Source organism: Melopsittacus undulatus, chromosome 3, assembly GCF_012275295.1.
Source record: "Melopsittacus undulatus isolate bMelUnd1 chromosome 3, bMelUnd1.mat.Z, whole genome shotgun sequence".
Lineage (NCBI taxonomy): Eukaryota > Metazoa > Chordata > Aves > Psittaciformes > Psittaculidae > Melopsittacus > Melopsittacus undulatus.
Window position 1 is genome coordinate 97,970,446 of NC_047529.1, and position 14,554 is coordinate 97,984,999.

A 14,554-nucleotide genomic window follows, 5' to 3' on the forward strand; every position below is an offset into this window, starting at 1 on the left:
AGAACTGCAGAGAGAGACAAACTTCGTGTTGGCCCCACTCTCGTGATACTTGAGTTGTAGATCAGACATGCTGTGAATTTTTACTAGAGGTTTCCTAGTGATTTGCCATTAGTGTATTTTAAATAATTGGTGTATTGTGTAGTAGGAAAGAGTACTTTGTTAGCTATTTAGGACTTGATTAGGATCTGCATGGGTGGATGAAAGGCACATTCGTGACATCATCACTGGTACATCGATTTTGTAAGCTTTTCCAACACTTACTGGAAATGTTCAAACATAAGGTCAGTGTTCAGCATAACAGTCAACAGTACTAAATGGCTGAAGCAGAAACTAGTCTCACCGTCTTCATGTTCATATTTTTATTCTTCATGTCAGACATACTTTTGTTTGTCAGACCAAAACTGTGTGTTAGTATTGTCACAGCTGATTGCTACATTCAGTGATTAACCTTTAGGTCCACAGAGACATTCCATTTCAGAAGACTTGTTTTAAACTTGGTCCTTTAAGCTTTGGTATTTTTCCCTGTTGAAAAATATGCTGAGTACTAATGAGTCATTGAAAAAGCTTTCTTTCATGCTACGTCCCATTTCTTTGTTCAAAACAGGTCTAAAAAAGACAAAGCTAAAGCAGGAGTAAAACCAGATACTTCTGATCAAGAGCCAGAGGGGTTGACACTTTTGGTACCAGACATCCAAAAGACTGCGGAGATAGTTTATGCTGCTACCACCAGTTTGCGCCAAGCAAACCAAGGTAAAATAGAAATACTTTTCTAAATACTGTTTAGTGTTGTTTGTAATACATTCAGTAACAGATAACTTACAATTAGCTTAAAAGCAAGAAAAAAGTACTTCCCTCCTGGCCCCAATTGCATTTTCAAAGGTGGCTGGAACCTTGTAGTGTCATGAGACAGAATAATGCTAGTAAGTTAGAGTCCATCTCATGACTTACAGGTTTTTTTCTGGCAGGAGACAACCTACGTGAGTTTTAATAGTAAAGCCTTGCTGTTAAAACTACATCTTATGAATTAGATTAGCCCTTAACTAGATGAACACAGAACAAAAAATCTAAATCGTGGATTGAACCTGCAGATGTTCGAAGGACCCATCTGATAGTCTAGTAAAGAAAACTAAAGATTAAGTAGCTTAATCAGGGCAGTGGATTTTAAAAAGGCGCATGTAATCAGCTCCTGATTTTGCCAGAGCATCAGGAATACCTGTGTGAACGTCCATCCACACAAGCATAAGTCACGCTTTGAATTTTAAATAAACTAAACATAGAGGAAACAATAAAAGACTGTTCATAGCAGCAGCAGTCATGAATTATTTCTGAACTGAAATTATTACCTTAATTTACTTGGAGCTGTGCAGATAATGAAATACAGAGCCATGAGAAAACCAGTTTTTGTGCCTTGTAAGTGATCCCCAGATTTGAGACTTGTGTGCAAATGATGTAGCCATAAAATGTCATTTCAAGTTAAATACTCCCCACATGCTTGCTGTACTTGTCTCAGAATAACATGGTTAACTACAAATAATCATCACATTTTATGTAACAGAAAAAAAGATGGCTGAATACTCCAAAAAGGCTGCTGTGAAACCCAAGCCTCTGTCTGTTTTACGGTCTCTTGAAGAAAAGTATGTGGCTGTCATGAAAAAACTCCAGTTTGGTGAGTTGAGAAGTGGGATATTTGTGTTTTACAAAGCAGATGCTGAAGATATATGTAATCTGTTGGATGGAACCACTGATTAGTTTTAAAAGTTACCAACTTTTTCACATATGTGACCACTGATACTTTATACATGTGGAAAATTATATAGGTCTGTGCTTTCAGGTTACCAACTAATGCACTCGTTGAGCTAATAAATGTTTTAAGCACACACTAGATTAATTCAAGGAACCAGATGAATTCTGTGATGATGTTCATGTTTTCATTTCAGTAATGATTTGTGAGTCCTTCAGTCCTCAAATTATATTGAAGTAATATGGTAGTAGTGCTTTTTAAAGTTCCTATCTATGTATAAATCTGTATGTTTGCTACTGTAGCTTTTATTTTTTAAATGGAATAGAATTCAGATCATAATGAGTTTTCTGAAATAAGACTGTAGTAACCTTCATTGAGTCCTTGCATTTGGAAAGTATGATGGGATTCAGTGCTTAATTTAGCCATAAAGGAAAAATTATCAGAAAAAAAATCATAAAGAGCAAATAGTATCTCATCCTAAAAGAGCTATAAAATTACTGCAAAAACATGTTCTATGAATACGTTTTGAATTGTGGAGAAATATGATTTGCAGTCATATTTTTTTGCTGTTGCATTTGCATGGGATTTTCCTCACAAATGCTTGTGGAGTGTATCCATCCCAAGAGCAGGGGGTAGGGAAGTTTGCAACAGCAGCTTTTCACCCTGCCAGCCATGCTGCAGATTTTGTGTAATAAGTGATTCAAGAAAACCAGCTTCAGTCCAATATTTTATGATTCTTTAATAACATTGCAAATACCACAGAAGTAAATACCGCAGGCACGCTGCTTCACACCAATTCCTTTATTAGTATGATTATGTATCCATAAGTATCATTATATTCCTGGCCTGCCATAGTTGGTAGCTTTCCAAGTTTGAAATGTTGTACATTTGATAAGTTGCATATGAAAGCTCATAAATTTTCTGCAGAAATTAATTTGACCCAAGACTGTTAATGCTTTATTTTGTGATCACTGTTAACTCACAAAATACAGAGTTGAGTTTTCTTGGTGCAGTAGTTTATACTACTATACTGCAAATTAAACTTTTCTGATTTTAATACTCAGAGTCTTTACCCAAGACTAATCCATTATTAACTTCGCTGCTCACTGCTCCCCCGAGGCATTAACATTTTCTTCTCTTCTAGATGCATTTGAAATGGTTTCTGAAGACGATGACGGAAAATTGGTCTTCAAAATAAATTACCACTACATGTCTCAGGTAAAAAACGCGAGTGACGCCAACAGTGCTGCCAGAGCTCGACGTCTTGCTCAAGAAGCTGTGACTCTTTCAACCTCACTGCCTCTCTCATCTTCATCCAGCGTTTTTGTTCGCTGTGATGAGGAGCGGCTTGACATAATGAAGGTAAAGAAGTAAAGTTACTTCCCTCCTTAAGCTTGGCATATAAATGTTTAAGAAGGTGCCTTACATCTTAAGGAAAAATCAGAAGTATTTCATGTGTGCTTTATTTGCTGCCCAAATTTTAACATAAGTAGTAGGATTTAGAGTCTGATCCTGATTTCTCAAGAATCTGGCAGGGGCAGCAAGAGTCCCTCTATCCAGGAGTGCCCTGGTAGCCAGTGAGACATCACAAGGTTCATTTTTCCTCTGCTGTTCTTAAGGAAAGAGTTTAATTTCTTACTCCATTATGGTCTAAGTGTCTCTTTGCATACAAGCATTTATGTCAAATAGAAGTAGTAGGTATGGAGAAATACACTGAATATCTCTGGACCTGAAGTTTGACTTAAGATTCTACTAATAGCATGCAGCAGAGGGTAGATTTTTAGCTCCTACTGGTTTGCAGAGGGCTTCACTTAGCCAGAATATCAAAATGAACAGACAGCCTGTGTATGATTATGATCTCTAATGGTATTTTCTGGTAAGTAGCATGTTTCATATAACTTTTAAAAATCTCAACTGTGAGACAAATATGTAAGGGGTCTTTTATAAAGCTGTTGTATTTTTTCACAATTGTAGGTTCTTATTACTGGTCCTGCAGACACCCCTTATGCAAACGGTTGCTTTGAATTTGATGTATATTTTCCACAAGACTATCCTAATTCTCCTCCACTTGTGAATCTGGAAACAACTGGAGGCCACAGCGTGAGATTTAATCCAAACCTCTACAATGATGGCAAGGTAGGTCAACTTTGTTCTTGGATATAGATCTGACAGGGAAGTGAAATTTTCTTCCTTTTGCAATAAAAATATCATCTGCTCCTAGCACACTGGAGGAAGCTGTTTGGATAAAAGCTAGGCTTTAGACTGAAATGTGGAGTGATTTAACAACTTCAAACAGGAGTGATCTCCTTTCTTGAATTGTCTTAGGAAATTTTTAGAGCCTTTATGAGCTGGATTGGACCAAAAAGTGTGTAATTTTGACCTAGAAAAAATGTTCTTTTCCACCTTCTTTGCTAAATTAACCAGAAATTTATTTGGCTAGCTGAAATAACCTTTCCACGGTCAACGTATGCTTCATAGCAGCTGCAGCTGAATGTGTTTGCCAACTGCCTTGTCTCTTTTTCCACACAAAAGTGATTTTTCTTGAGGGAAGATAAAGCCTTCCCTTAAGCTCAGTATCTTTTAAAAAAGAAAATATAACTCTGAAGTAGGGACTTAATGATCATTTTCTTAGAAAAATAGTAAAGCTTTTGGAAACAACATTAGGAGTTAAAACAGACAAGCTTTCCTCCTTTCCTTTCTCCATCTCCTTGGTATGTTGTGGCTCATACTAAAGGCATTAAACAGCTAAGAAGTTGAGTGTATATCAGGGAGGTGTAACTTCTATTTACATTGAAAGTCAGCACACATGAAATTGTCTACAGAGCAGTAGAGATGGCTCCGTGTAGGTCTTCACTGAAGCATAGAGCCACAAAATAGCTTTGGCTGCAGCACTCTGGCACTTTATCAGCCTTTTTTGTGTATAAACATTTAATCCATAGGCTAACATTTTTCCCTTATTCCGCTGTTGTTCCTGGGTTCCCCGTGCTCCCTGTTTTACAAACTATAATACCCCTTTCCAGTACTAGGCACAGGGTTTTCTCCTAACATGGACACAGAATGTAATTTATATTGAAGACTTTATCTCATTTTTTTCTGTGCCTAGCATTAAGCATTGAGTCTTGGCAAATACTTGCCTCTAAAATACTGTAGTTTATTTTGTCTTTTTGTGTTCCCTGCCTTTGATTATTGCACTTTGTGATAAGGCTCAGGAACTCCACAGACTTCCCTAAAGTCCAGATCAGTCATAAAGTTAAGAAATATTTTCAATTTCTTGATAGTCTGTGTGACAGAAACCACCTTTCACACGCTACACAGAATGATTGTCTTTAAAAAGCACAATAACTGTTAGAGCAGTATTTAAAGAGGAAAGTGAAGAATCAGATAGTACTGGTGATTCATTTATTTTTGGAGCCACTAAAATCCATATGCTTTCCATGAAGAAAAGTAATCTACTCTGCCTTGCTTATTTATTAACATGGAGTTCTTGCTTATCCACATTATTTTTATCTGCTTTCATGTCAAATTAGTTTCATAACAAACAAATTTGTCTTTTAGCATGCACTTTTACAAATGCTTATAAAAAACAAAATTTAAACATAACGGTAACATTCTGTTCTGCCCAAGCAGAATAATTTTATCGTAATATTTATCTGTGGTATTAATGATGTCACCTTTGTAGGTGTGTTTAAGTATACTTAACACATGGCATGGGAGGCCGGAAGAGAAATGGAATCCCCAAACATCAAGTTTTTTGCAGGTGAGCATTTCTTCTTTCTCTTCAGTAGATGTTATGTAGGAGTAGCCAGGGGTCCATCAGTCCTAAAGGTTCTTCTTGTAGTTCTTTTAAACCAGAATTCTCTTCCTCAAGTAAGCATAAGGAAGGCACTGCCTGGACTCTCCGTGGATGATTCAAGTATTTTAATTAAAATAAAATCTAAAAAAAAAACCTAAACCAAAAAAAACCCACAACAGACCAGACTGGCAGATGGCATCACATCCTAGAACATCACAAGCTTTTTATGGTGAGGACAAAGTAGGCTTCATGTTGTGAGAGATGAGAAAGTGATGTATCCTAGTGTAAACTGTAAATGTACTCCTCTACAAGCAAGCAAGTTGAATGGAGGAATAGGAGGAATAAAGCTGAGGAGAGTTGAAGTGTAGGTATACTGTGTTCAATAACAGTTACCGTTAAATTAGACCGGAATTTATTAGGACATATGATCCTTCTAATTTTCAGCTTTATGTCATAGAGATGCCCTGACTATAAGCACAAACATTAAATATAAGTAAAGCTTGCAGTGGCTTCTTTACTATGGCACTCTATGAATTTTTTCCTTCCTTGGAGTAATTATTACATAGTACAAGGTACGTTGTCTGTTCCAAATCCTAAAAGACTGCACAGTTTCTGTTTCTGCATAGTGGAATTAAAGTCCTGGGCTTCAGCATAACAGGTTTCAGCTTGTTCAGGAAATGGCCTTGGACAGCTGGTTGATCAGTCTCCTAGAAGTTCAAGAATGGTCTGCTCCAAGGTGCAGAAGTCAAGCAAGAGTGGCAGAAGGCCAGCATCGGTAAACAAGGAACTCCTGCCTAAGTAAAACTGCCGAAGGAAAGCACACAGAAAGTGGAAGGAGGGGATGGGCTACTTGTGAGAAATAGAGACTTTCATTCAGAAGAGAAATAAGGAAGACCAAAGGTCAGCTGGTGTTGAAAATGGCAAAGGGTGTAAAGAGGAACAAGAAGGGCTTCTTGTAAGTATGTTGGCAGCACAAGAACACATCTTCCTTAGGCTTTCCTGCTGCTCAGTGGGGCAGGGAACCTACTGACAAGACATCCAAAAGGCAGAGCTCATCTCTGCCTCTCATTTTAGGGGTAAGGTTTGCGTCTCATGTGCCTGAGCCCTTCCTCGGAAGGCCTGTGAGAATGAGGAACTACCCACAGCAGAGGAAATGGTATTCAAGCTGATCAGACCCACGTATTCATGTAACCAAGTCTCATGAACCAGAGATGCTGAGAGAGCCAGACAATATCACTGCAAAGCCATTAACTCTTATCTTTGAAAGGTCAGAACAATAAGAGGAAAAATCCTACCTGTCAAACCTCACACTCAGCTGTGGTCCTTCGGAAGATTATGGAGCAAATCATCCTGGAAGCTATTTTCAAGTACATGAAAGACAAGGAAGTGACTTGAGAACAGCCGTGTGTATTTCCTGGCAGCAAACAGCACTTAACCTGCTTCCCTTCTACAGCAGCATGACTGGCTTTTTTCAAAGGAAGAGCAGTGAATGTTGCTTGCTTTGACTTCAGCAAGACCTCTGGTGCAGTCTCTTTTACTACCTTTGTAGCCAAGATGGTGAGGTGTGTATTATAGGTGAGTGGAAAAGTGCTGTGGACCAATGGCAAAGAGATCTTACTGCTGTCTTCAGTACCTAAATGGGGAAGGTACAGAGAGGATAAAGGCAGACATCTCTTAAATATGCTGAGGAAGTTGGGGTTGTTCAACCTGGAGAAGGCTGCGCGGAGACCTCTTAGCAGCCTTCCAGTATCTGAAGGGGGGCTATAAGGATGCTGGGGAGAGACTCTTCATTAGGGATTGTAGTGATAGGACAAGGGGTAACGGGTTAAAACTTAAACACAGGAAATTTAGATTGGATATAAGGAGGAAGTTCTTTCCTGTTAGGGTGGTGAAGCACTGGAATGGGTTGCCCAGAGAAGCTGTGAATGCTGCATCCCTGGCAGGGTTCAAGGCCAGGTTGGACAGAGCCTTGGGTGATGTGGTTTAGTGTGAGGTATCCCTGACAGTAGCAGGGTGGTTGGAACTAGATGATCTTAAGGTCCTTTCCAACCCTAACTCTTCTATGATTCTATGCAGAGCACTTGAAAAAGTGCCACTAGGCACAAGATGGGGCATGGGGAATTTGGATTAAATATTAGGAAATACTCTTTCACTAGAAATGTGATCAAACACTGTGACAGTGTCTAAGAGAGATTGTGGGATTTCCATCCTTGGAGATATTCATGTTCCCTCTCCCTTCAAGGGACACTTATGATCCTGGAGATCTAAGTTGTGGTTCCTTACATGGTGTAACTCTCTCAAGACAGAACTTCTTAAGAGATGAACTGAAATTTTGGACTATAACTATAAAATCAATGTAGAAAGGTGCAAGTATTAGGAAGTCTTATTTTCACTAAGTTCCTTTTTCTAAGATTAGAATGATAGATTTGATTGTAAGAAATCGCATGCACCATTTAGGTTTCAAATTTTAAAGTTTTTTAGGGTTTCATTTTGAAAATAGTAAAGTTGGTGGAAACCCCCCCCCATACTGGGAAAAACACTGTAGCTATTAAATGGAAACCAGCTGCAGGACTAAATAAATTGCTTGGATAGAATTAAGCACTACATGTGTTTTCTGCCTCAGAGATTAAACTATTGTCAGACCACCCAAAATACTTCAGAAATTAAATTTTATAACCCAGATGAAATGGGAAGATCAGTTTAGTTTCTCATTCATTACAATTACAGTTCAAAGTAATAACTGGTTATTAAGGCCAAGAAAGTACAATGCTGTATAATGTCAAATTTCTCTACCATAGCTATATATCTAGATATATATCTGACATATAAAATTTATAAAAGCAAAACCCAGCTACTTCCAGATCCGTGTAAAGGCCACAGATCAGCAGAACTCCTTTGGTACCTGAAGCCTTAGACATGAGTTACTCTACCTTGGCTGAGCACACTTACAATACTAAAAAAGGAAGAATATTAATGTAAGTGGCTGTTTCCTTGCTGGAACCTGATTTGCAAGGCACATTCTGTGTATTTTAATGCATTTAGCTGTATTTTAATTTTTAAGTGTAACAAAAAATAGCCATGGCTGATTGTAGTTGAACACATGGCAGACATGGGAAACAGTGTGATGGTGCACACAATACCTTCAACAGCAGCTAGCTGGAGAAACATTAAACCTTGATCAGTTTTCCTTCTCAGCCCAACTGGGGAATGCCAGTCCATGTTTCCCACCGCACAGCCATGTGCCCTATCCATCAAGATAGAGACTTGGCTGCCCTAGATTACCCTTCTGTCCTATACTTAAAGCACAGCGACTGCACAAACTGAAAGTGTCATGGCACCAAAAGGGATGAGGGTGTGTTTCTGTGAGTTAATGGTGGGACTGAGATTACTATGAGTGAGTACACATGGCAGAGAGGGTGGGAAGCTGGAACACTTTTGTGCTGGCTTTGCTACAAGAGAAACTCTGAGAGAGCAGCACACTTAAGGACACCACACAGCTACCTGGTTAAAAGAACCCCAGTGTCTTGAACTGTCACTGGCACAGTGTCTCTGATGTAAGCTATACATTCCAAGAAAAAGGACTGTTGTTTTCCACATCCAAATTCACCAACTGGACTGCTACATGAGGGAACAGATTCAAACTTTAAATTGTTTCTAAGCTGGTACGAGAGTAAGTTCCAGAAACAGCTGCCCTGACATTTTTAATCTACTGAATTTGTTGTCTTGCACCCAAATATGCCAGGTGCTGGAAACACCATTCTTAGGGTGTTACCTGTCATCAGGTTTTCAATGTTCGAGGAAGGGTGCAATTAGACGTGTGTTCCTCTAAGCATTTACTTATATTTTTGTTATTTTTTAAATTGTATTTGTCATTTTCTCATCACTTGAGCTAAATATGCTGTAATAGGACTTTATGTATAGTAATGGTTTCAGTTTGAAAATATGGGTGTTCCCTACTTCACGTAGCCTGTATTACAAATGAAAGTAATTTGCCACAGAAGTGGGTTTGCACACAGGGTGAACATAACTATGTATATTTGTAAAAACAAGTGGGTAGCACAATTTTAATATTTATTTTCTTCTCTTAACAGGTGTTAGTGTCTGTCCAATCCCTAATACTGGTAGCAGAACCATATTTTAATGAACCAGGTTATGAACGATCCAGAGGTACTCCAAGTGGTACCCAGAGCTCTAGAGAATATGATGGAAATATACGACAGGCAACAGTCAAGTGGGCAATGCTTGAACAAATCAGGAACCCATCACCATGTTTTAAGGAGGTAGGTTTTGTGAAACGCAGTAAATATTTATCTTGTTGGAGCATTAAGAATAATGCAAATATTTGGAAACATCATGCACCAAGTGTCCCTTTTAGCCTCCTCTTATGCACTGGGGCAACTGAGTGGAGACGGAAATTAATATAAGGATGCACCTGACTTCACATATTCCTTTCTGGGAAGTGTGCATAAAGTGGAGATGATCCATAAGGGGGGTTGGTGCACAGTTTGATCAAACATGGTTCATACATCTTGGCTCATTCTTAATGTCAGGTGGTTCCTTTTACAATTCACATGAAAACTGTTGAAGAGCCCTACAAATGGGCACTTGGTGTTAATCTGCACAGCTGACAGGAAGTATTTTTCAAAAAAACATTAATTTGAAGCAAGTATCTGGAATCACTTCAGATACACCAAAACAATGCAAATTGGTAAAATACTTTCAAACACATTCCACCCTGCACAATATTTATGGAAGGATCCACAAAGCATCTGTGCTATACAAAGCTATCTGTTCAGGCAGCAAGTGGTTAGTGACAGGGCTAGACATGGTGCAAACACTTCCTGCTTATGCTGCTTTAATAAAATAGGACTGAGAGAGCAACAGTAAAAGCCTCAATAGTGTATCTGTGTAACATAAACACAATACATATGCAAATATAAACATCCATACATGATGCCTGCATAGTAAGATCATCACTGAACTAAAGAATGTATCTAACATTTTGCTACTACTTTTTCTTTTACCTGGTGTGACACTGTTGCTGGCTGTCATTTACCCTCCACGCAGATAACATTCATTGAACACTGAAGTGGCAGGCTGCACAGAAGTCATAGATTCATACAAGCTGGAAGATCCTCAAAACAGGATCAGCTGAATTCAGATGAGGTTCCTCAGGGCTTCTTCCAGTTGGGTTTTGGAAACCTCCAAGGACAGGAATTTCACAATTTATCTGCAGCCTGGCTCAATGCTGAATTATCCTCACACTGATATTTATTTTCCGCCCTTATATCCAGTTAGACTCATTAGGGGTCTTGCAAATTTTGTATCATTAAAGTATATGGTTCTTAACAAACAGTGCAGACTGTTCCTTCATTCAGAATGTTTTCTTGCAGGTCATCCACAAACATTTTTACTTGAAAAGAGTGGAGATCATGGCACAGTGTGAGGAGTGGATAGCAGACATACAGCAGTACAGCAGCGACAAACGGGTAGGCAGGACTATGTCCCATCATGCTGCAGCTCTGAAGGTGAGACTCATTTTTGTAATTGTATGTTCTTTAATCCGAAGATGACAAATGGCAACAAAATTGTTCAGCAGCTGACTTTGCTAATAAAACTAACAGAAAACTCTGGCTACTCTAAAGCACGGAAACACACCTGTGTTTCCCTGTTGTCAAGAGCTCATGTCTCTGCACTCTGCTTTCTCAGTAGTTTTTTTTACAAGTTAGATTTTCCTTTGGTCACTGTCCTGCCTATTTTTCTGTGAATATTTCTGTAAAATATAGAGAGTTTATTTTGTTCTCTCTAAGGGTGGGTGTTGGTTTATGACGAAGTTGTACTACAGCCAACAACAAATACGCTTTTTGAATACACAAGCAGTTATTAAACTGTAGTCCATTACATTTAGTTTTACCCTGTGTTAGTTTTTACCAACAGTTATAACCATTATAAATGTTTTCTCTTTTCCTAGCCAAGTACTAGCATTTGAGTATATTGTGTCACACAGACAACACACCTGTATTACTTTGGTTTCCCTTTCATTTTTCCTTCCAGAGGAGGAAAATAAAAAGGTTTTGAAGGCTTCTTTTTTCTATTGCCAGACTTGTTTGCTTTCAAAATTCTCGGTCTTCAAAATGAGGTTACAATTGGTTGCTAGGATCGGAATATAAATATCTCTAACTCTGTTTCTGTAACAGATCTCATCATGAACTCCCTGGAAAGGTCCATTTTGTCTCTGTGACCTCCATAGTCTAAGCCAGTTTCTGCTGAGAGCACAGAACACAGATAGGACTCAACTGCAAGACAAGGAGTGTAGCATTTATACTGATGCACTTGTCTGCTGCAGATCTGTTAATTTGTCCTTAGCAGCACTTGCTGATTATTCTGTCCCTACAAGGACAGTAACAGCCCTTAAACACCAGGGGAAAACATAGGCAGTTCTGGAAACAGTACATTTACAGCTCTTGTACTTACTCCTTTTTTGGTTTTGCTCACGTTGTCCAATGTTGTGAAAAGTGTTGTTTCAACTATGACCTTCCACACCGACTGCTTTTTGTTTATTCAGCGCCATACAGCCCAGTTGCGGGAAGAACTTCTGAAGCTTCCCTGTCCTGAAGGGTTGGATCCAGACGCCGATGACTCCACAGAAAAATGCGGTGCCACAAGCTCAGAAGAGACGATGTTGCACGAACAGGTTAAACCCAGCAGCAGTAAAGACATCCCCACTGATTTCAAGTTATGAGTTGTATTGACATGGACTTTCTAGACACAAAGGCTTTGAAGCACAAGCCAAATATGTCAATATTTGTATGTAAGAAGCTAATTATGTAATAGGTAATGAAATTGAAACTATACTATGCCCTTAAGGATATACAGTTTAATTCAAGATGATCTTTTATTTACCTGTACAAGAGTGTAAACTTTTTTGTGCTTTTATTTTTCAATTGTGAGAACCACTGATTGGTATGTTTAAAAAGTTATGTATACAAGAAATGGATAAATCACTGCTATATAAGGGAAACTACCTTAGGAAAGAATGTTTACTGAATGTTTATTTTTTTTTTTTACTTGTAGAGTGAGGGCAGTTGTAACAAAGAATATATATTGGTCATTCTTACAGCTACTATTTAAAGTCAGACAATTTTCACTGAATTTGATAGATTTTACGTTTGGCCATATATTCATGCTCATATTTGATTCTAAAGAAAACCTCCTGTATACTTCAATAAATGTTAAATGGACATGATCCCTCTTTTATGATTTACTGGTACATTTTTTAAATAAACTGCCATAAAATACGTTCTAGCTGAAGACTTGCACTTGTATGACTGAATTCATTACAGTCGACATATTTAACTTTATGCTTACTAATTCTAAAATGCAGACAAAATAAATGCACATGGTTTTACCTCATGCCAAAATTTGGACTTGAATTCATCTTTTATTTGGCTATTTTATGCAAACTATCAGTATTCTAAATTTCTTAAGGGCTATTCTGAGACGTCTTTTCTCTGTTGAAATGTCTGATTTTTAGATAATCAACTGTACTCTTTAAATGATGACAGGGGCTAAGGATGTGCCACAAAGGAGAACATTCTGTAGTTCCCACTGTGTAGACTTCTGTCCAGTTTTATATTTGCAACCACAGATCCCTAATTAGAAAGGGAAAGGGATTTGCTTGATTTAATAATCAAGTCTCGCTTTTAACATGACATGCATTACTCTCACTGTTCTTAATTTTTGAGCAGTCCTGAAAAGACTAAAAAGTTATCACTTGGTATTACCTCAGACTAATGATCTGTTGTATTATAAATACTATAAATCAGGCAAAACCGAACCTTTTTTGTTTTCTAATTGTTCTTTGTTTATGAGAGTCACGATGGAATTTTTTCACTTTTTGTTTTACAATGTATTATTTCTAATCATTAAAAATGACACCAACTGAGGTTGTGTTCTTATGCTGGTGGTTAACAGACTTTGATAGTGCTGACCAAAGTACTATTTTTCTGTTACACTGATACGTTGTGTTAATGCAAGGCCTGTCTAGATTGTATGTACCTCTCAAAATCCCGGTTTAGGCATGTCTGCCTTATTTTAGGGAATTCTTAATCCGAATGCAAGACAAGCAGCTCTGTGCCAGAGCTGCTGGTGAATACAGGAAACAGTTTGTGCCACACAGGCAGTGTTAGAACTTTATCAGTGTTAATACAACACTGCATTTTTCTAAATGGGTATTTACTTACCTCCTATTACTGTACAAAATGACTGCGATATTATTGTAAAGGCTCCAAAAGCAAAATTACCCACCAACTTCCAACTATATTTGTTAGTGGTTTCCATTAAAGCTCTTCATTTAGTGATTAAGCTGTCTGCCTAAAGGAGCACAGCCTTTTTATAAAGTCCTGGCACTTGTACCGAACCCAAATGTATCAGACCTGAAGATTCTCCTTAAACATGAAGACTTTTTTATCATTAAAAAAACCATTGAAATAGAAAGTACTTGACTTGCTTTGATTTGACATTAAAAGGGTGGCTAACATGATTGTACCTTTTTCTCTAGCGTGTATTTATGGTATCTAGCAATGCTGATGTGAAGTCACTGCTGCTTAATTAAGCAGATGTAAACAACTGCATGGGATATTAAACTCTAATTTGTATCCACGTAGCAATTATCATTTTTTTGCTAACCTGAGCTGAAATTGTGTTGCACCAAGTGAATGCAGAGATTCAATCCTTAATAACTTACAACTATGTTACAGCCTAGGAAGTAAATCATGAACTTGGCAAGAGATAGGAAATGCACCTTTTTCAGGTTTTTAGATGTAACACACAAGGTAGCTATGTTACTTTGCAGTAAAATCACAGTAAATCCTATGAGGTGTGTAGACAACTCAGTATTTTCTTTAACCAGTTCCCCGTATCCTTTACTATTTTATCAAACTGAAACCTGTATAGGTAGATGGTTTCTAACCATGACGTTAAAGTCCTGTGGTTTAACTGTTCTGCTGCTTTTGTAGAAC

At 38.0% G+C, this 14,554-nt stretch overlaps 1 protein-coding gene across 1 annotated transcript in view; it reads left to right on the forward strand.

The window, feature by feature from the left end:
- Positions 1-14,195, forward strand: part of BIRC6 (baculoviral IAP repeat containing 6) — a 169,147-nt gene extending 154,952 nt beyond the window's left edge. The window contains exons 67-74 of the mRNA XM_034060268.1: positions 605-750; positions 1,556-1,666; positions 2,886-3,103; positions 3,716-3,877; positions 5,421-5,498; positions 9,626-9,814; positions 10,928-11,062; positions 12,100-14,195. Coding sequence (XP_033916159.1) covers positions 605-750; positions 1,556-1,666; positions 2,886-3,103; positions 3,716-3,877; positions 5,421-5,498; positions 9,626-9,814; positions 10,928-11,062; positions 12,100-12,276 — 1,216 coding nt within the window. The 3' untranslated portion in view covers positions 12,277-14,195. The remainder of the gene's footprint in view (positions 1-604; positions 751-1,555; positions 1,667-2,885; positions 3,104-3,715; positions 3,878-5,420; positions 5,499-9,625; positions 9,815-10,927; positions 11,063-12,099) is intronic.
- The last annotated feature ends 359 nt before the right edge of the window (positions 14,196-14,554 follow it).